Source organism: Schistocerca americana, chromosome 3 (assembly GCF_021461395.2).
Source record: "Schistocerca americana isolate TAMUIC-IGC-003095 chromosome 3, iqSchAmer2.1, whole genome shotgun sequence".
In the NCBI taxonomy this organism is placed as follows: Eukaryota; Metazoa; Arthropoda; class Insecta; order Orthoptera; family Acrididae; genus Schistocerca; species Schistocerca americana.
In genome coordinates, this window is record NC_060121.1 from 975758273 (window position 1) to 975781497 (window position 23225).

Consider the following 23225-nt stretch of genomic DNA (forward strand, 5'->3'; position numbering starts at 1 on the left):
ATCAGCCATTGCTGCAACATGTCCAAGTAGGAATATTCAGTGGCAGTGCTCTCAGCGAATAAGAATGGCCCTTACAGTTTTCCACGTGACAAGGCACAAAAAACTTTACCTTTGGGGAATCACGCTCAAATTCAATGCATTCGTGTGGATGCTTCGTACCCCAGATTCAACAAGTGTGCCTGTTCACTTTGCCATTAGCATGAAAAGATGCTTCATCGACAAAAAATTAAGCAATCAACAATGCCATCCCCATACTCATTCAATTCTTGCAACTGCGAACAAAACTCAAAACGCTTGTCTTTGTCGTTGTCATTGAGCTTCTGCACTAGCTCCAATTTGAATGGTTTCATAGAAAGCTTCTGTCGCTGGACTTTCCACACTGTCGTGGGAGCCATTTCGAGTTCACGGGATGCACAACACACCGATTTACTTGGACTCCTTATGAATGTCTCTTGTACGCACTCCACATTCACTTCACTCACACTGGGACGTCCGCTTCTCTTTGCCGGGCACAAGCAACCTGTCATAACGAATGCGTTGTGCCAGTGGTAAATGGCCTTCCTTGTTGGTGGCTTCTTACTGTACTTGGTTCTAAACATTCGTTCAACAGCTGCAGCACACTTGTTTTTGTCGAACTCCAACACATAGAAAGCTCGCTCTGCACCTGAACTCGCCATGTTTGCAACAAGCACTGACTATCGACAAATTACCAGACTACGCTGTGGCGATATACAGGAAAAAAAAACTTTCAGGGTTTCTCTTCAAAATGACATACGTATGATATCCGTACAGTTTTTGGTTCTCGTGCAATAAATAATTGAAAGTGTTCCCAGACTTTATATACATTCTGTATGTAGTTCTGTATAACAATATGCCTACTTATCACATTGTTCAATGCTTTACTTGCATTTAAAGAAAGGAAGATTCTGGTTTAACCTCCTGTCGACAAAGAGGTGGTTAGAGATGGAGCACAAGCCCGAATTGTGTCACTGATGAAGAAGGAAATTGATTGTGTACTTTCAAAAGAACTGTCCTGACATCTGCCTGGAGCAATTAAGGGAAATAATAAAAAACCTGAATTGAGATGGTCGGATGCAGATTTGAACCATCATCCTCTCGAATATGAGTCCAGTGTACTAAACTTGGCATTTAAGATGTTCCCTATACAAAATAAGCTTTGTGTATCAGAGCACCATTTTATAATGCTCTGATCATTCTACATGACGAATATGTAGATATGAGCAAATAACATTCACCAAACCATCCATTATTATGAAAGAAAGTAGTCATTATGATGGTCCAACGAGGTGAATTTTATTCATTAGGGGTCCGCAGAGTCAACTGGCAGTTATAACAATTGAGAAAAAAAGAAACAACTTTTTTTGGTATTAAACTTTTATTATCAAGGTACAGACTGTTAACAACTACTTACATATAACACAAGTGACAGTAACATTACCTGTCTATCACAAGAATTAAAATAATAATAAAAATACTAGATTGTATACAACAAACTGAATTTAACATTATAACTAATCAAAGAATACTCACTATAAAAAAAAATGCAAAGATAAGCATGTGGGATTAGCTTTGACAAGTATTTTTTCATGTGAAGATAGAGTGTGGAAGAACTGATAGTTGGTAGACAGGCACACTAAAGAATGTAGAAGCTGCTAATTATAGTCTCTATCACACATTGAAGGTTCTGAACTTACACTGCCAAATCTCTGTTTCTTGAGAATGTCTCTTGAGATGATACAGTAAAGCATGTGTATGTCTTAGTATTCATATATTTATCAATATCAAAATTAATGCTCTATTTTCTGCTTATTTACCTAATGCTCAAACATTTCATTTCTTTTGCTGTAGGAATATTTGGAGAACTATTTCCACCACTAAACAAACTTATTCTGAATGAAACATTTTTAAAAAATATGCTTATTATTCTATGCAGAATATTGCCAAATCAGTTACCTTATGAATATAGTTATACATATCTACATACTTGTAACATATGCTGCAGCAAGTTCACTGCCCATTACAGTAAAATATCTTGTCTGCGAATATTGGTACAAATGCTTTGTTTTAATGATTTCTTACAATTATGACTACACTACAAAGCCCAACACTATACAAGTAATGTACATGGTGATACAGGGTGTCGAGGGTAACAGATTTATGCATGCAGGATAAAAATAGTTTCATGTAACTGATGTACGTGTTTTCCTTTTTTTGCTTCACTGTTTTACATCAATAAATTACATCTATTTCTTAGTCTATCAACCAATATTTTTTTTCCATCACAATCTTCAGATCAAAGAATAACTTCAAAGCAATATAATTTTTGCAAAGCCAATAATAATAAGAGCAAATAAGTTTATTCAAGTATCATATGAATTCCTATGTTAAGGTGTATGTTTACTGGGCTGTGCTCTACAAATCGCACTGTGGTATTCTCTGTAGGGTTCACGAGCTGACTATCACAAAGTGCACCAGTATTGTCAAGGACAATGTAATCAGCATGTGTGGCTGGTATGGGTGACATCACAGATAAGTTCAGCGAAGTGAATGACACAACACCAATCCAAACAATGGCAGTTACAATGGGCACAGGCATTTAGTAGCAAGTGCAGTGGATGATGGAACACACTTGTCTAAAATTATGTAGAAAATTTTTAACCTTAAATAGCTAGACTACTTCAATGCAATAACATGGAAGAAACAAACATGTAAGTTTTATAATTATTTTAGATAGCAACAAAGCTTTCAGCTTCAAAATTTGAGAAAGAACTATTATTTTTGTGCGCAATATAGAAGAAGATAGATTGATACTTACCGTAAAGATGACGTGTTAAGTTGCAGGCAGGCACAATTAAAAGGCACTTACACAAAGCTTTCACACACAGCCTTCATCAGCAAAAGAGAAACACACACCATTCATTCACACAAGTGAGCATGTCACATGCACACATGACTGCCAACTCCACATTCTGGCCTGAGCTACCGATGCTGGCGGTCACGTGTGCGTGAGGTGAATGAATGATGTGTGTTTTGCTTTTGCTGATGAAGGATGTGTCCAAAAGGTTTGTGTAAATGTCTTTTAATTGTGTCTGTCTTTAGTTTTCTGTGTCATTTTATGGTAGGTAGCAATCTATCTTTTCTTACATTGTTGACATTGCTATCTGGAGTCCCATTGTTTTATTATTTCTGGCTCATTACTTGCATGATGAATATGCACATCAAATATATTGTTTGCTGCAACCACTGCACAAGATAATTTTGAATTGCAAGAGCAAATTAATAGTCTTTTGAATGATGAAGCTAGTAATACTGCCTCACATCACACATCAGGAAAATCACTTTTCTTGTTGCTCAGCAAACTCTGGTAGCAGTAATCCTGTTTTCCACAGATTTAACAATACCACATTTTGTATTTGTCCGGAAGTCAGAAATCCGCATGATCTGATGTGCTGAAACGAGCCAAAATATAACACCTGTAAATATTTTAGCACATAAGTAAAAACAATTAAATGTCTAATGCAACTAATAAATGAAAGCAAACTAATGTAAACATGGCTTAAGGAATCATGAACTGAATGTAAGATGAAATTGTAAAACTTTCCATAATACTTAAGTTGTTCATGAAGCCTGTAGTTAGATTAGATTAGATTAGATTAGATTAGATTAATACTAGTTCCATGGATCATGAATACGATATTTCGTAATGATGTGGAACGAGTCGAATTTTCCAATACATGACATAATTAGGTTAATTTAACAACATACTTAAGTTAATATAACAACTTTATTTTTTGTGTTTTTTGTTTTTCTTTATTTTTTATTTTTATTTTTTTTTTAATATTTTCTTTTCTTAATTTGTATCTAAAAATTCCTCTATGGAGTAGAAGGAGTTGTCTTCAGAAATTCTTTTAATTTCTTCTTAAATACTTGTTGGTTATCTGTCAGACTTTTGATACTATTTGGTAAGTGACCAAAGACTTTACTGCCAGTATAATTCACCCCTTTCTGTGCCAAAGTTAGATTTAATCTTGAATAGTGAAGATCGTCCTTTCTCCTGGTATTGTAGTTATGCACACTGCTATTACTTTTGAATGGGGTTTGGTTGTTAATAACAAATTTCATAAGAGAGAATATATATCCCTAGATCCTTAAATAAATGTCTGCAGGATGATCTTGGGTGGACTCCAGCTATTATTCTGATTACACGCTTTTGTGCAATAAATACACTCCTGGAAATGGAAAAAAGAACACATTCACACCGGTGTGTCAGACCCACCATACTTGCTCCGGACACTGCGAGAGGGCTGTACAAGCAATGATCACACACACGGCACAGCAGACACACCAGCAACCGCGGTGTTGGCCGTCGAATGGCGCTAGCTGCGCAGCATTTGTGCACCGCCGCCGTCAGTGTCAGCCAGTTTGCCGTGGCATACGGAGCTCCATCGCAGTCTTTAACACTGGTAGCATGCCGCGACAGCGTGGACGTGAACCGTATGTGCAGTTGACGGACTTTGAGCGAGGGCGTATAGTGGGAATGCGGGAGGCCGGGTGGACGTACCGCCGAATTGCTCAACACGTGGGGCGTGAGGTCTCCACAGTACATCGATGTTGTCGCCAGTGGTCGGCGGAAGGTGCACGTGCCTGTCGACCTGGGACCGGACCGCAGCGACGCACGGATGCACGCCAAGACCGTAGGATCCTACGCAGTGCCCATTGAGCATGTTTGGGACTGGATGAAGCGTCGTCTCACGCGGTCTGCACGTCCAGCACGAACGCTGGTCCAACTGAGGCGCCAGGTGGAAATGGAATGGCAAGCCGTTCCACAGGACTACATCCAGCATCTCTACGATCGTCTCCATGGGAGAATAGCAGCCTGCATTGCTGCGAAAGGTGGATATACACTGTACTAGTGCCGACATTGTGCATCCTCTGTTGCCTGTGTCTATGTGCCTGTGGTTCTGTCAGTGTGATCATGTGATGTATCTGACCCCAGGAATGTGTCAATAAAGTTTCCCCTTCCTGGGACAATGAATTCACGGTGTTCTTATTTCAATTTCCAGGAGTGTACGTTATTCCTCAGTGATGAATTACCCCAAAATATGATGCCATATGAAAGCAATGAGTGAAAATAGGCGTAGTAAGCTAATTTACTAAGATGTTTATCACCAAAATTTGCAATGACCCTTATTGCATAAGTAGCTGAACTCAAACGTTTCAGCAGATCATCAATGTGTTTCTACCAATTTAATCTCTCATCAATGGACATACCTAAAAATTTGGAATATTCTACCTTAGCTATATGCTTCTGATTAAGGTCTATATTTATTAATGGCGTCATACCATTCACTGTACGGAACTGTATGTACTGTGTCTTATCAAAATTCAGTGAGAGTCCGTTTACAAGGAACCACTTAGTAATTTTCTGAAAGACAGTATTGACAATTTCATCAGTTAATTCTTGTTTCTCAGGTGTGATTACTATACTTGTATCATCAGCAAAGAGAACTAACTTTGCCTCTTCATGAATATAGAATGGCAAGTCATTAATATATAATAAGAACAACAAAGGACCCAAGACTGACCCTTGTGGAACCCCATTCTTGATAGTTCCTCAGTTTGAGGAATGTGCTGATCTTTGCGTGTTACGAGAACTACTTATTTCAACTTTCTGCACTCTTCCAGTTAGGTACGAATTAAACCATTTGTGCACTGTCCCACTCATGCCAAAATACTTGAGCTTGTCTCGCAGAATTTCATGATTTACACAATCAAAAGCCTTTGAGAGATCACAAAAAATCCCAATGGGTGGTGTTCGGTTATTCAGATCATTCAAAATTTGACTGGTGAAAGCATATATGGCATTTTCTGTTGAAAAACCTTTCTGGAAACCAAACTGACATTTTGTTAGTACTTCATTTTTACAGATATGTGAAGCTACTCTTGAATACATTACTTTCTCAAAAACTTTGGATACAGCTGTTAGAAGGGAGACTGGACGGTAATTGTTGACATCAGATCTATCCCCCTTTTTATGTAAAGGTATAACAATAGCATATTTCAGTCTATCAGGGAAAATGCCCTGTTCCAGAGAGCTATTACACAGGTGGCTGAGACTCTTAATTATCTGTTGAGAACAAGCTTTTAGTATTTTGCTGGAAATGCCATCAATTCCATGTGAGCTTTTGCTTTTAAGTAAGTTTATTATTTTCCTAATTTCAGAGGGAGAAGTGGGTGAGATTTCAATTGTATCAAATTGCATAGGTATGGCCTCTTCCATTAACAGCCTAGCATCTTCTAATGAACACCTGGATCCTACTATATCCACAACATTTAGAAAATGATTATTAAAAATATTTTCAACTTCTGACTTTTTGTTCGTAAAGTTTTCTTTCAATTTGATGGTAATACTGTCTTCCTCTGCTCTTGGTTGACCTGTTTCTCTTTTAATAATATTCCAAATTGTTTTAATTTTATTATCAGAGTTGCTGATTTCAGACATGATACACATACTCCTGGATTTTTTAATAACTTTTCTTAATATAACACAGTAGTTTTTATAATTTTTGATAGTTTCTGGGTCACTACTCTTTCTTGCCGTCAGATACATTTCCCTTTTCCGGTTACAAGATATTTTTCTACCCTTAGTAAGCCATGGTTTGTTACAAGGTTTCTTACGAGTATATTTAACTATTTTCTTGGGGAAGCAGTTTTCAAATGCATTTACAAAAATGTCATGAAATAAATTATATTTTAAATTGGCATCAGGTTCACGGTACACCTCATCCCAGTCTAACTGCTGTAGGCTTTCCCTGAAATTTGCAATTGTTAAATCGTTGACTGAACGTACTACTTTGGAGGACTGTTTAGTATTGCTGAATGGAGCTATGTCATATATTGTAACTAGCTGTGCACCATGATCAGAAAGACCATTCTCAACAGGCTGAGCATTTATCTGGTTAAACTTATCTTGGTCTATAAAGAAGTTATCTATCAGTGAGCTGCTATCCTTTACCACCCGAGTAGGAAAATCAATGACGGGTGTCAAATTGAAAGAACCGAGTAATACTTCAAGGTCATTTTTCCTATTACCCTCTTTCAGAGAATCTACATTGAAGTCCCCACAAATAATAATTTGCTTCCCCCTGTCTGACAGTTATGTGCTTCAAGCTTCTTACATTATAGTATGTTACAATAGCAAGACATCTGATACATTACACATCACCAAGCCATAAATAAGAAAACTGACAGTATACGAGATGGTCAGAAACAGTGTGAAAAGCTTGTAAGAGCATTGCAGGATATGTTGTGCTGAGAAATAATTTTTCAGAAAAAAAATCAGTACTTTGCACCATTTCTAAGTTAACTAGCACTGAAGTTAAATAATCAGGCCAGTATACTCCACACGGAATGACATCCACCCAGAAAAAACATCATGGCTTCTTTGGTTTCCGATCTTTGCTTAGCTTGAGCCCGTGACTTTTTCTCCTCAGATTGTCAAAGTTTTGTCTGGAAAACATTTGCAAAAGTGTCCAAGATTATCTGCATTAAAAACATCATCCAGTTTGTAATTTTGAAGGAGCCTCTGCAATTCTAACTTCAACTCATTACAAATTTTGTTACCTAAAATGTCACTTTCCCCACACACTTTTCAGAAAACAATACTTCCTGAAATTTTCAAATTGTCTATTTCTCAGACGTAACGTATTGTATCCCAAAACTACCACAAAATAATCTCCTTAAAAATAAGTCCACCCAATGTTCACATTATTGTTCCTTTGTTGTAGGAACCACTGCACTAAGCACTCTCCTAAACTTGAAAACTCAGCCTTTCATTGTTGTTTCTGATCTGCCCCTACATCCATGGTTATCATGCCATCTTCATTCTTGATTACTGTCGACAGTGTGCTTGCTGAATCCCAAGTTCTTCAGCTATGTTTTTCTTTTTCTTCACTCCTGCTTTCACTTCGTCAATTTTTTGTTTTTCACTGGTTGTTAGACATTTCTGCTTACAGCCCATGGCTGACACTTACAGCTCATACTCAATCAAAACATGTTGTTGTTGTTGTTGTTGTTGTGGTCTTCAGTCCTGAGACTGGTTTGCTCTCCATGCTATTCTATCCTGTGCAAGCTTCTTCATCTCCCAGTACCTACTGCAACCTACATCCTTCTGAATCTGCTTAGTGTATTCATCTCTTGGTCTCCCTCTACGTTTTTTACCTTCCACGCTGACCTCCAATAGTAAATTGGTGATCCCTTGATGCCTCAGAACATGTCCTACCAACCGATCCTTGAAACTCCTTTTTCTGTCAAATGGTAGTTATGTTATTTAGCTGACATTGTATCTGTTACTTTATTTATAGTATGTCTTACTTAAACTATGTACAATTTTCCATTGAATTGCCCTTGTATTTACTGTAAGTTTAAATTGAAACCTGTACAATTTGACACGTTCCATATCCTTGTGATTGACTCACTAACTGGATCTACGGAACAAAAAATAAATAAATAAATAGATCCCTTCTTCTAGTCAAGTTGTGCCACAAACTTCTCTTCTCCCCAATCCTATTCAATACCTCCTCATTAGTTATGTGATCTACCCATCTAACCTTCAGCATTCTTCTGTAGCACCACATTTCGAAAGCTTCTATTCTCTTCTTGTCCAAATTATTTATCGTCCACGTTTCTCTTCCATACATGGCTACACTCCATACAAATACTTTCAGAAACGAGTTCCTGACACTTAAATCTATACTCGATGTTAACAAATTTCTCTTCTTCAGAAACGGTTTCCTTGCCATTGCTAGTCTACACTTTATATCCTCTCTACTTCGATCATTGTCAGTTATTTTGCTCCCTAAATATCAAAACTCCTTTACTACTTTAAGTGTCTCATTTCCTAATCTAATTCCCTCAGCATCACCCGACTTAATTCGAAACATGCATTGCCTAAAATCACACCTGCTAGGACGATGTGGGAGCTGCAATGCGATGCAAATCTCACAGATGCACTGATGTAGGGAGGGGAGGGACTAGGATTTCCCTATTTATGTGCACTTCAATATTCAGAGGTACCATATAAAAGATTTTGATATATAGAAGTGACTTTGATATAAAGAGTTTTTGTCCACTGGTAAAATCTGTACCTCTCAAGCCTTCCAAAAACGCTTATATATTGGCAGGTTTTCTTCGAAATATCACAGTTTTGGGCTTCCAAAGGATGGGGGGAGGGGGGGGGGGGGGGAGAGAAAAGTCAATTACAGACAGGTCTACAATGTATTGAGGTTTGAATGTACTAGAGGGAGCCGTGGAGGGCAAAAAATTTAGGGAAAGATAGAGATTAGAATGTAAACAACAAAAAATTGACAGTGTTGGGAATACATGCTGCTGTGAGATGAAGGGCCTGCCACATGAAAACATATTTTGGGAGGACATACCAAATAAAGTTGTTTAGATCCACACAATGTTGGCAACTCAGTTTGCAAACGAAATCTACCGAAACACCTATGGATCAACCTACGTAACCAACAGGAAATAGTAGCATCTCATGGCGTTATTATACACTATGTGTTACCCTCAGTTGTGCTCACATATAAGTAGTTTGGTTATGATGAGTGATGGTGAGTAAATAAGCTAATGTATTTGCTGTCACATCACCAGCCATAATGTGTCTGCTTAAGCTCTCCCCCGCCCAAGCTGTTCCAATGCACAACGTGTTGGGATGGACAGCTTCACTGCCGAGTAGCGTGTACGGAAGGGCACGGGCAGGTACACGCATCTACGCATCACGCTACTGCAGTAGCTATACATTATACAATTACAACTAATTAGTAATTACAACTATTAGCATGGAAGTATGCATCAGAGACTCTGAAGATTGTATAAGCATTGTATTTGTTACTTTGTATCATATCACATAGCACATATCAACCAATAAAAGCATTTTCACAAATGTGACACAGATCAAAAGTCATAGAGTAAACAGATTTTTTGAAGAGTAAATATTTTCCCCAATTCATGTAATATTCTTCAAATATCATGTACTACAAATATTCAAGTATCATGTACTACATACTTTCTAAAGTAGCCTATGTTCTTCCTCATGGTTAGCCTATGTTCTTCCTCATGGTTCAGGCTATCTCTGTAGCAAACTTCAGTGAAATCGGTTCTGCAGGTTGGTCTTAAAAACGTAACAGTATCAGTATGGATAAAACTTTCAATTGTGATATCTTCTCTTTCTGTGACCTGATTTTGATTAAATAAAGCCTATATGTTGCCTCACATTATGCTAAACTTACCTGTGGAAACAGTATGAAAGAGATTAGTGTGATAAAACAGACAGACATAGAGATAAGGCAGTTTTCAATAGAACTTTCAATCACAATTTTTTTCAAAGATTCGATTTTGATGAAATGAAGCCTATACGGTGCCCCAAGCTATCCGCACGTTACCTGCAAAAACTCCATGAAAATTCATCTGGTAGTTTTGAAGAAGGATTTTCAAACAGACAGACATGACAGCTCTACAGATTTATTATTAATACAGAACAGATAAGCTAAACAGTGATGATGGTATCATATTTTAGTCTACAAATAGTACTCCAACTTCTTTTATTAAATTGGACTTATTATTGAAATGGAGCCTAATAATATGACCAGCAGCTATCTAAAAATAACCTCCTTCAATTCACATCTTTTAGACTATGTAATCAATTATATGGTCAGAAAGAAACAACATACTTACCTCTGTGAAAATCCTGAATATGGTGGAGGATTGGGTCTGTAGCAGGAATTTTCACCCACAGTCCTGTAATCAAAAACATTAATATCTATGGAATGATTTAGAATCAAACTGATGTCAGTTTATTCTGAGAGTTATACATAATATAGTTTCATCCCATGCAGAACAATGAATATACAACATACAATGATAATATACAATAATAAATACATAATATACAATATTCTGTATGGTAAAGAATAGTATTAGGCAAAATATGTACAGAAAAGTATGTACCCACAAGGTAGCGCCAGGTCAAAAATAGAGAGAGATAAAGTACAAACACGAAACTTTAAAATGGAGAAAGAGCAGGTGTTACTATATTGAGTGGATGACTGGATGAGAATACAAAAAACAAAACAAAGAAACTGTCAAAGAAATGAAAGCAAGTTAGTTAGTGACATGTTCCATAGCTCACTTGCACAACATATTGCAATGACTTGAACTGGGCAATATGTCAATAAACAAGGTTTTTTTTTTTTTTTATTTGTGCTTAAATATGACAACATGTTGACATTACATGTGAGTTTACATGATGGAAACAGAAATAAAGTTTAACAATACAGTAAGTACGTGATACTTTAGCACTAAATAAGCTACAAGTTTCTAAATAAAAATTATTCTATGGGTAGCAATAGCTGACCAATATACGAACACTTAGCTTATTTTAAAAGTTACCCAAGATACTGATAGCATTTATCTTTTGTGTCTGAGCTAAAATCCATTTTAATGCAGAGTAATTAAAGCATTTTTTCATTTAGTATTGCAATTATTCATATCTTTATTACTTTTGAAGTCTAATGGACTGTTAACAACATATTTCACAAGAGATAATATGTGTTATGATACTGTAGCTAAAATACCTAACTCTATCAACAGTCGTCTTCATGATGAAAGTGGGTGAGCGACATATGGTATTCTTACAGCACACTTTTGTACAAATGAAAACTTTCTTAATTCCACACGGCATTTTTTGAATAAAAACAAGCAAAGTATGTTAACTTATTGATTTATGTTGCCTCAATGCTTGCAATGGCAATCAATTAAAAAGACAAAAATTACAAGGATGGTCATAAGACCACACAGCTCAGAAGCACAGGAGAATGAGTTAAGGAATGAGATTAAACAAATACAATATGCATAGCAAGTTCATCACATTTTGTTTGAAATATTTCCTGTTTAGAGCAAGAAGAGCTACAAACTTACGGGCTTTCATCTCAGTGCCATCAGTGTGTCAGCATCGCAGAGTGATTCAACACTGTACTAAACTATACCAATTTTGGAGAAAGGTACACTTGCAATGAGTGGGCTCTGTGTGCCACGATACAGTGTACCACTCGATGTTGAGCCTGATGGAGACATATGACACGTTGATATCTGTCAGGATGTCGCAGCTGTGTGATTTGCTTTCTGTTTACCACATAACCCAGTTCTTTCATTCAATCACCTTCTTCCTGACAAATAAATCTAGGTAAGGCAGCCCCCATTTCAATATCCATTGAAAAGTGAATATTCTGATGGAAGGTGTTAGGAAGTTACACAAGACGTAAAAGTTATCTCTGCTATAAAAGGGTATCATCTACATGAACAAAGAAGCAAGAAGGTTTCAATGGTACAGGCACAAAGGTTTGTTTTTCAAAACTCATAATAAAAGGATTAAGTTCGAATAATGCTCTATTTTAATATCTGTTCAGCTTCTAGTTCACAGTCTCTATTATGACCACCAACATATATCTTTAAAAAGGGCTGAAGTGATTTAATTGTCAACTTACAGCAAAGTATTTTATTACTTCATGTCATAAAGAAAATTACTCTTTCCATTTGATTAGCAATGTAATTAACCATTCTGTTTCACCTTCTGTCATCAAAGGCTCCTTCAAGCAGCAGTGGAGGACAGAGGATTCCTCATAGCTACACTATCGGGCCATTCAAACAACTTGTCATTCAATAAAAAGTTTGTGGAGATTAAATTAGGCTGAAATAAACTGATCAGTCAAACAGAAATTCAATTAGCCGCAATGACTGTCAGCAGAACACAAATAAAAAAGGAGGCAATATCCAACTTTACTAAAGTATCACACCCAATGAGAGATAAAGTGTGCAACTTGTGTAAAAAAAAAAAAAAATAAAAAAAAAAAAATAAAAAAAAAAATAAAAAGTCAGAACTACTGAACAAGTCTTAAATGCCATGGCCCTCTATAAAGCCAGGTTGGATACTGAGAGAGCAAAAGATGGAGGAAATCACAGATTTCAATGTGAAACTTGAATCAAGTTAATGTCTAGGAATTTGTACACTTTTCAAAGAGAATATGATTGCTTAGAAGAAATTATTCTCTGCTGGCAGAATAATGACGAACAAAGAGATCTCCATTGGAAATTATATAATAGAAAATTATTTAGGAAGTCTAGGCACTGTGAATGACAATGGCTGCTACTACGAAAGCACAGGGTACCATATTCATGTAGGTTATGACCATTTTGGAGCACAGAAGTGCACAATGCATCTGAGAAAAATATTGTTATCACTGAAGTCATTCCCAATTGATGGAATAAATACGTATCACAAATTCAGTTACGTTGGCACATCCAACTACTGGGAAGATAAAGGTAATACAAAGGAACATTTATAATGGGCAAAGGACTTAGCAGAAAGGGTAACAACTGGGACTGCATCATTTCCACATGATTTACTGACACACTGACAGTCAACTTTGACTGCTGAGGACTGATGGATAGAAGAAGAGGAATTTCGATGAATTGCTATACCAAATATGCCAATAAGCCGAAGATCTCACGGGGCTTTTGTGGATCAAAATTACCCTCCCCACATTGCACAGAAACAGAGATATCATGCCTTGTGTCCCAGTCCTCTTCCATCCTCTACATACTCCCCTCATGACTTAGCACCATCACGAACTGGAGCAAATGAATCATGTTCTCTGTCAGGGTTTTGACAACCTCTTGTCATGCTCTGATATAAAAATGTCCTCCCCACCCTTCCCATAGTGGTATTATACTGCATACTCGATGTATGGAATATTGTTCTCCAGCCCCATTCCACCCCTGCTCTTAACCCCTGCCCCATGGCTCATATCCCAGTAAAGGACTTAGATGCAAGATCTGTCTCATACATTCTCCTGCTACCACCTACCGTATTTACTCGAATCTAAGCCGCACCTGAAAAATGAGACTCGAAATAAAGGAAAAAAAAAATTTCCCGAATCTAAGCTGCACCTGAAATTTGAGACTCGAAATTCAAGGGGAGAGAAAAGTCTTAGGCCGCACCTCCAAATTGAAACAAAGGTGGTCCATTGTAATATGAAACACAATTTAGGTCGATTGAATGACGATACAGCCACAGTAGTTTGGTTCGAGTCGTAAGCTTAGCAGTTAAGCCTTACCAGGTAGCCATTGCTATGCGTCAGGCGCTCCGTCCGTATTTATACCGGTACCCTTCCTTTTTCATGCGCTTCGTCTGGTTTGAATCGATTGCTTATATTGCTTTGATCTGATAAGTGTCGACACTCTAAGCTGAAAATGCATTACTGTACTGTGTCATGCATTGTTTGTCGCATTCTGATAGTGCGTGTTTACGACCTGTCGCCGCTCGCGGCATGGCTTGCTTTTGTGCGCGCTACTGCGCTTTAAAAAAGAAAGAAGAAGAAGAAGAAGAAGAAGTAGTGAGGAATCGTCTCATTAGCAAAACAATGGCAAGAGACTGCTATTTGTTGTTACTTACACTGCTGCTTTCTTTGATAATGATCGACAAAAACCAAAAATAGTAGACTGCGTATGATAGAACATGTTCTGAACGAGAGTTAGGCGAAAATTTTTCTGCGTTTGAAAATCTTTGTGGCCGCTTCTTTAGTACATCAAATTCTACACAGAAATTAGTCATCTTAGATTTAAAAATCTAGTCAGTTGCCGTGCTTCATTTCTGACTGTATCACTATTAGGCATAAGAATAATGCGGATATAAGCATGACACGATACGTATATTCTTCCGCGTTTGCTGTTGTCTCACTCTAGTTTCGTAGTTTATTAGGCAGACAGGATTTAAATGAGATAGCAGCAAACACGAAAGAATACATGGCAAAATGTTTATATTTGTATTATTCTTATGGTGAAGAGAATACTGCATGTGATTCACATTTCATCAGGTTCCTATTAGCAACCATCTCTTCTCACAGGTAGGAAAAAATTCAGAACGTAAAGTTGGCCATATTGACAAACATCCCAAACAGTCTTGCCAGTCGGATTTTCGTAGTACATTGAAATTCTGCTACATTTGAAATGAACACTACGGAATTTGTATTTACTTCGTTGGATAATGTATGAAAATGAAGTGGTCGAAACTCGGGGCGGAGAAAAAAAAGCTCGTCTTCCACCTTTTTGTTTGTTAAAATTTATTAACTGACGCAGAGGTTTTGGCGCCAGTATTTATCTTTGTGCTTACAAAGAATGCCTGTGTAGCGCTAGGTATATTCGACGGCAGAAGTTAGTTGTGGCGGCACCTACCAACATTTTTCAGAACTTCCATTTGCTCTGCACTCGATTCTAAGCCGCGGGCGGTTTTTGGATGACAGAAACCGGAAAAAAAGTGCGGCTTAGATTCGAGTAAATACGGTACTCCAGTACTGTCACATACATTTCCTATGGTTCTTACCACATCAGAAACAGGGCCAACTGTGAAAGCAGTCATGCTGTCAACCAATGTAGCTGCATCCACTGCGTAGTACTCTACGTGGGCACAACCACTAAAAAGCTGTTTGTCTCACATTCCTACAACACCCCCACATACACATACACACAAACATACACATACACACAAACACACACACACACACACACACACACACACACACACACACACACACACACACACAGAGAGAGAGAGAGAGAGAGAGAGAGAGCTACTGTTTCTGGGCACCAAGGCCCAACTGCTTTTGTTCTTTACACAGACATCAGGGTTTACTATATTTGTGTAACTGCAGATATCTAAAAATATCTCTGACAATGTAATGTAATTGGATATATAAAAAATCTACTCACCAAGCGGCAGTAGAACATGCACACAAAAATGGTATAATTATGCAAGCTTTTGGAGCCAGTGGTTTCTTCTTCCGCCAGAAGCGTTGAAGGGAGAGGGAAAAGGACTGGAGGGTCTATGAAAAAAGGGTATATTTCAGAAAAGTCACCCAGAATTGTGGGTAGAATGGGAGAATGGGATGAGAAGAAAAGACTGATTGTTGGGGACTGCACTGGACAAGAACTGAGAACCTGAGAGCTTAAAGGTGGTAGACATTACTGCCAAAATATTGTGCACAAGTTAATAAGGGTGAAACTGGGGTAGGAGGGGGATGTTGAAAAATAGACAGGTAAGAAAATGAAAGATATAGACAACTAAAACAGAGTGAAGAAAGAAGTAATTACTGTGAAGACGTACTGAGGTGGAAGAAATTTATGTAAATTAGGGACAAGTGGATGGCGAGAACCAAGGACATGTTGTAGTCCTATTTCCCACCTGTGGAGTTCTGTAACACCGGTGTCTGGGGGAAGAATTCAGTTGGCATGTGTGGTAAAACAGGCACCAAGGTCATGACTGTCATGTTGTAGAGCATACTCCGCAACAGGATATTGAGTGCTAGTATACACCCTATGCCCAATCATCCTAATTGATAATTTGGTCATGCCGATGTAAAAGGCCAAACAGTGTTTACATAATAGCTGGTATGTAATGGGTTGTTTCATAGGTGGCTTCCCCTTTGATAGTATATGTTTTGCCAGTGCAGGGCTGTTGTAGGCGGTGCTAGGAGGGTACATAGGGCAAGTCTTGCAATGGGCATGGGGTCACAGGGGTAGCAGCCATAAAGTAGGGAGATGCGTGCAGAAGGAGCATAGGGTCTGACAAGGGTTTTGTGGACATTGGGAGGGTGACAGAAAGTTATTCTAGGTGCAGCAGGCAAAATCTAAGACACAATGGATATCATTCCAGGGCACAATTTTAGGAAGTCACAGCCTTGTCAAAGTAGCTGATTAATACAGTCCAGACCAGAATAATACTGAGTGACAAGTGGTGTACTCCTGAGTTGTTTTTTTGGAGGGATCAACTGTGCCAGGATTGGATGTGTTGGCCCGGAAAATCTGCTTTTGAACTAAAAATATCTCGTATTATATACATCTGTAGGCCTAAATTACCACTGCCCAAAAATTAACAAGTTTCCATCTAACTGCATGTTATTTGTCTTGTCCCTTGAAAATTGTAAACTCAGTGCATTTTATAACTTAATTGTGTATTTTGACTGTAATGTATAAAAATGTTTCCTGTTAATTAGTACAAATTTCATACTGTTTGTCAACAATTATGAGGATGAAGAGTTTGAACTGCCACAGGAGAGTGGTTCTGGGGTGCTGTGCAGCTATTGTGATAAATGGCTTCATGAGGGAAAAGGGGGAGGGGACGCAGTGGTTTGGCAAAGGGTGAGCTAAATGAAACTTTTATATAGTATTGTCGCCCCCCCCCCCCACCCAGGGATGTCCTCTGCCCTTTTCCAATCTTTTGGAATGCTACGCTCTTCTAGAGACCTATGGTACACCGCTGCAAGAAGGGGGGCAAGTTCTTTCATGTACTCTGTGTAAAATGGAACTGGTACCCCATCAGGTCCAGCGACCTTTCCTCTTTTGAGCAATTTTAATTGTTTTTCTATCCCTCTGTAATCTATTTCGATATCTACCATTTTGTCATCTGTGTGACAATCTAGAGAAGGAACTACAGTGCAGTCTTCCTCTGTGAAACAGCTTTGGAAAAGGACATTTAGTATTTTGGCCTTTAGTATGTCATCCTCTGTTCCAGTACCATTTTGGTCACAGAGTGTCTGGACATTTTGTTTTGATCCGCCTACCGCTTTGACATAAGACCAAAATATCTTAGGATTTTCTGCCAAGTCAGTACATAGAACTTTACTTTCGAATTCGCTGAACGCCACTCGCTTAGCCCTCTTCACACTACATTTCGCTTCGTGTAATTTTTGTTTGTCTGCAAGGCTTTGGCTATGTTTATGTTTGCTGTGAAGTTCCCTTTGCTTCTGTAGCAGTTTTCTAACCTGGTTGTTGTACCACGGTAGTAATATAATTAAATGTTGTTCAGCTGAGTTCTGTAATATACTAAGTTACTTGTATAATGAATCTTTTTATAGCAGTGAATATAAATTATAATAGCTGTGACCCAGTCACTTGTGTAACATTTCTTTATTTGCATGAACTAATTTTTAAGTGTTTTCAGCTCATTTTCAAATGTGTGAGATGGAGGTTGCTTCATGTTTCAGTATGGCAAGTATTTGTCTTCGCATCCAACCGGCAGCTTCCATTGCCTTTGCCTATCAGGCACTGAATCGACTACTATACACTATTATAATTATTATTATTTGTTACTATACACAGTGATTGTTGCTGGTAACCATCCAGCATTCATGCTAAACCGCTGCATGAAGCAATCTCCAGTGTCAAGCACCACATTGCAAGTACAAATATGTAAGCTTCTCCATGTGTCATCTGAAGATGAGCCTGAAAAGGCTTAGGATTTCTTTAAAATTAGGTATAGGGTCCCTAATTCTCAGTTTAGGAAAGTTGGAAACAGAACATGAATTGTTAAGAAGGGAAATACAGACATCTCTGTTGAGAAACCAAAACTTTTCTCCTCCACTCATCCATCCAGCCTTCTAAGGATCAGTTTCACATTAGTCTTATAAATATTTCCTGGACCACTTTTATTTTACCCATTCTGTAGTTTTTGAAGGCACATATTTTAATCGAAATATACCAGGTGATCAAAAAGTCAGTATAAATTTGAAAACTAAATAAATCACGGAATAATGTAGATAGAGAGGTACAAATTGACACACATGCTTGGAATGACATGTGGTTTTATTGGAAAGAAAAAAAATTAAAAAGTTCAAAAATTGTCCGACAGATGGTGCTTCATCTGATCAGAATAGCAATAATTAGCATAACAAAGTAAGACAAAGCAAAGATGATGTTCTTTACAGGAAATGCTCAATATGTCCACCATCATTCCCCAACAATAGCTGTAGTCAAGGAATAATGTTGTGAACAGCACTGTAAAGCATGTCCGGAGTTATGGTGAGGCATTGGCGTCGCATGTTGTCTTTCAGCATCCATAGAGATGTCAGTCGATCATGATACACTTGCGACTTCAGGTAACCCCAGAGCCAATAATCGCACGGACTGAGGTCTGGGGACCTGGGAGGCCAAGCATGATGAAAGTGGCGGCTGAGCACACAATCATCACCAAACGACGTGCACAAGAGATCTTTCACGCGTCTAGCAATATGGGGTGGAGAGCCATCCTCCATAAACATCGTACGTTCCAGCAGATGTTTATCAGCCAGGCTGAAGATGATGCAATTCTGTAACATATCGGCGTACCTCTCACCTGTCACGGTAGCAATTACAAAACCAGAATCACGCATTTCCTCAAAGAAAAAAGGCCCGATAATGGTAGACGTGGTAAATCCAACCCATACCGTGACTTTCTCATCATGCAATGGAGTTTCCACGACAATTCTAGGATTTTCGGTAGCCCAAATTCTGCAGTTGTGGGCGTTGACGGACCCTTGGAGCGTGAAATGAGCCTCGTCGGTCCACAACACGTTACTCAACCAATCGTCATCTTCCGCCATCTTTTGAAACGCCCATACCGCAAATGCCGTCTGCTTCACTAAACTGTCAGGTAACAGTTCATGATGCCGATGGATTTCGTACGGATAGCACTGGAGGGTACGCCTAAGTGCCAACCAAACAGTAGTGTTTGGAATGCCGGTGCGACGTGTGACTGCACGAGTGCTGACTTCCCCATACATAGACGAACCCATTACAGTCTCCATTTCTTCCTGAACTGTCTCAGCAGCATTACGCCTTGTGCTCGGTCGGCCACTTCGGGGTCTATCGTCTAAACAACCCGTGGCTTTGAACTTCGAAATCATTCTTGCCACACCTGCATTTGTCAACGGACATTTACCCATTCAAATCCTCTTCCTATGGCGATAGGATCCACTAAAAGCGCCTTTTCAGGTAACGTCAACACACTGCGACTGCTGGCGCATCTGATTCTCTCTCTCATTACAGCTCCTTTTATACACGATTGTCATGCATAGTCACTGACGTTTTGCTGTCCAGCGCCATCTGTCAGACATTATGTGAACTTTGCTTTTTTTTTTCCTACTAAGACCCCATGTCATTCCAAGCACGTGTGTCAATTTTTACCTCTCTATCTACATTATTCTGTGGTTTATTAAGTTTTCAAATGTATACTGACTTTTTGATCACCCGGTATATTAAAATATTTCACTAATTAACCAGACTTCTATGAAATACTTCCAAAATATTCATGACCACAGGAATGAACAGTAAACATACTCACATTATTATTATTATTATTATGAAACTTATGATGTTTTGTAAGTCTAACTCATTTAAAAAAAATATTTTATTGTGGGTGTACAGTACTTGAAAATCACTATTCGTCAAACAATGGAAAGTCCAGTATGGAAGAACAACAGCATAAAAAGAACAGATTGCTACTCAACTCACGATGGAGGTGTTGACATGCCGACAGGGACAATGGAAAATGACACTTGACATGTTCAGCTTTCAAACTATGTCCTCCGTCAGAAGCAGAAAAAACATCCACATTCACACAAGCGCAAGTCACACACACATGGCCACTGTTGTCTCCAAGTGCTACAGTTTAACGGCAGCTGTATCTGAGATGAGCAGCAATCTGGCTGGGTTAGGTTGTGAGGGCATGGAAGAGGTGCTGGGAAGGGAGGGGGAGGGACAGCAGGGTAGGGGTGGGGGAAGATGTCAGTGCTACTTGTGGAAGTGTGCTGTGGAGGGGGCAGGGCGGAGGGGGGGGGGGGGAGGGGGGTGAGGGGAGAAAAGTGAAGCAGAGAAAGGAAAAGACTGTGTGTGTGTATGTTGGTGGGATAGAAGGCTTGTGTAGTACTGGAATGGCACCAGGGAAAGGAATAGGCAAATGGAGGACAGGGACTAGTGAAGGCTGAGGCCAAGGGGGTTACGGGAATTAATGATGCATTCTAGGAAGAGTCCCCATTTCCACAATTCAGAAAAGCTAGTGTAGGTGGGAAGAACCTAGATGGCACGGGCTCCACATCTGCCCCCAGTTCATCGTCCCATGGCTCAAATCCCTGCAAGCCCTATTCCATACATCCTCCAACAACCACCTAATCCAGTCTGTCACAGGCATCTCCTACAACATCAAAGGCAGTGCCAGCTGTGAAAGCAGCCATGTGATCTACCAACTAAACAGCAAACACTGTGTTGCTTCCTATCTGTGTACAACTACTAACTGTTTGTCTACATGAATGGCAACTACCAAACTGTGGTCAACAGACAGCTGGACCACCCAGTTGCTGAGCATGCGACCCCCACACTTAAATAACTGCTTCTTCCCACCAACACCGATTTTTTCTGAACTGCACAAGTAGTACACTCCTTGCAAGATATTCTTTGCCCTCAAACTTCACCAGTCCCAGTTCTCCACCCGCATATCACCTTCACTGCTCCCAGTCCAGTACTACACATGCCTTCTATCCTGTCAACACACCTATATAGGCCTTTCCGCTTCTCTATTTTTCTCTTCCCCCCCCCCCCCCCCCCTCCCCCTTTGCTGCTCCCTTCCTGCTTGCCATGAGGAGGCACTGCTCTTTGCAACAATATTTCACACTGACACTGTTGTTTCTGTTTTAGGTGTATATACTGGTTAAGTCTGTGGCACAGCTTTGCTGCTACATTTACAGTGTAGGTTGTTGTGATTTCATCAGCTGTCACTCTTTGTGTGTCAGAACTGGTTTTTGCTTCATTGTTAGGTAAATGGCTTTACAAAAGTAGAGATGAATGACTTTACAAAAGTAGGAGGCTGGATGGGTCTTTTGGGTGGCCTCGATTTCCTGCACATTTTTCCTGGTGTATGAAGACTAGTTGTTTCCTGTTCCCAGCTGGACAGTACTGCAACCAATTCACACACATGGGTGTAGCTGTACAGGGATAATTTCCTTTGTGAGCAGCCACTCCACATCTCCCATCTGTCGCCTGCTCTTTGCATTCTACAGTTGTGCAATCAAAATGTTGTCATTTAAAGCACTGTATAGGGTTAAGTATAAAACGCCCACTCTTCAGGTTGATGAATTCTGCCGCAATTTACTCATGTAACTTGTCATACATAAAATGGCAGAATTAATGAGGGCTGTTTCCTTTTCAGGCTCATAGTTTATTCTTTTCATAACATTTCTGACCTCAGTAACACTTCACATTCGTTGGTGTCCAGATGCACTACAGTCTTGCAGCTGACTACCACTGCTATAATTTAGAGTGGTATGTAGCCCTGTAATCACACCATATTCTCCTGGTGACTTGCTGTTTAGCAGCTTGCTGCCCCACCAGGAGTGTACCATTTTGCAGTTTCTTAATTGATTCAGTGATCCTTCGAATCTCTTCAGCGTTTTATGTATGTAGAAGGAAGACAATTTACTGAACTTGCTTTCTATATTTTAATTACAGTAAACACATTGTTTACTAATGAACACGGCTTGTTACTGACATTTCTCAACTGTTGACAGACTTCACAGGTGGATTATCTACACAATGTCTCTTTGTTGAATGGGTGTTTATTTTGATATCATTTTATTTAACCAGGGAGACAAAACATCAACAGTCTTAGCACTCCCATTGCCCACATCAAAACTAAGTTTATTGTGTGGTATCTCTCCCTATTATTCTAGTAAAGCCAGCTAGAGCCTTTGAAGAGTAGTATGGACCCTTTATCAGTTCTTCCCTTACACACATTCTCCAGGATGACATGGTTTGTCTGGAAAGTAATGTGCCTTTTTTTAAATTCATTGATTGGATAGGTTCAATAACTTAAAATTCTTCAAATTATGACCCTTCTGCATCAACACATTTTTGCCAGCATGGTTTCCATGCTTCATAAGCTCTTTGGAACCCCTCAACCATGATGCTCTTCAGCAAAGGCTTCGATGTAGCTCACAACATGTTGCCCACCAACTCCAGATGCTTTCCTTTGAGATTCCTTTTCAGCTCATGACAGAAGAATAAGTCCACTAGGGTCAGGTCAGGATGGTAGGTTGGTTGCGGCACCATTGTCACACCAATCCAGGACAGATAGTCCTTGATAACAAAGGCAGCACGAGCTGGCACTTTGTCTTGGTGCAGTTTCCACGAAGAGCAGGACTCCTTTTGGATGTGGGTGATCCTGTGATTCAGTGTCTGTAGCATTTCCTTGTAAAACATAAACCTGCTGGTCTTGCCAGAGATATGCACTCATGGTGCACTGGCCCCTTTGCTTTATTTTCTTTTCTTTTCCTTTC

General features: G+C 39.1%; 1 protein-coding gene across 2 annotated transcripts in view; it reads right to left on the reverse strand.

Moving 5' to 3' along the window:
• Positions 1-1401: 1401 nt before the first annotated feature.
• The window catches only part of LOC124606711 (epsilon-sarcoglycan), a 103207-nt gene continuing 81383 nt past the window's right edge, over positions 1402-23225 (reverse strand). For both annotated transcript variants that reach the window (XM_047138742.1, XM_047138741.1), the window contains 2 exons: positions 10765-10827; positions 1402-3470 (listed from right to left, as the gene is read on the reverse strand). In XM_047138742.1, the coding sequence (XP_046994698.1) occupies positions 3446-3470; positions 10765-10827 (88 nt within the window). In that variant the 3' untranslated portion in view covers positions 1402-3445. The remainder of the gene's footprint in view (positions 3471-10764; positions 10828-23225) is intronic.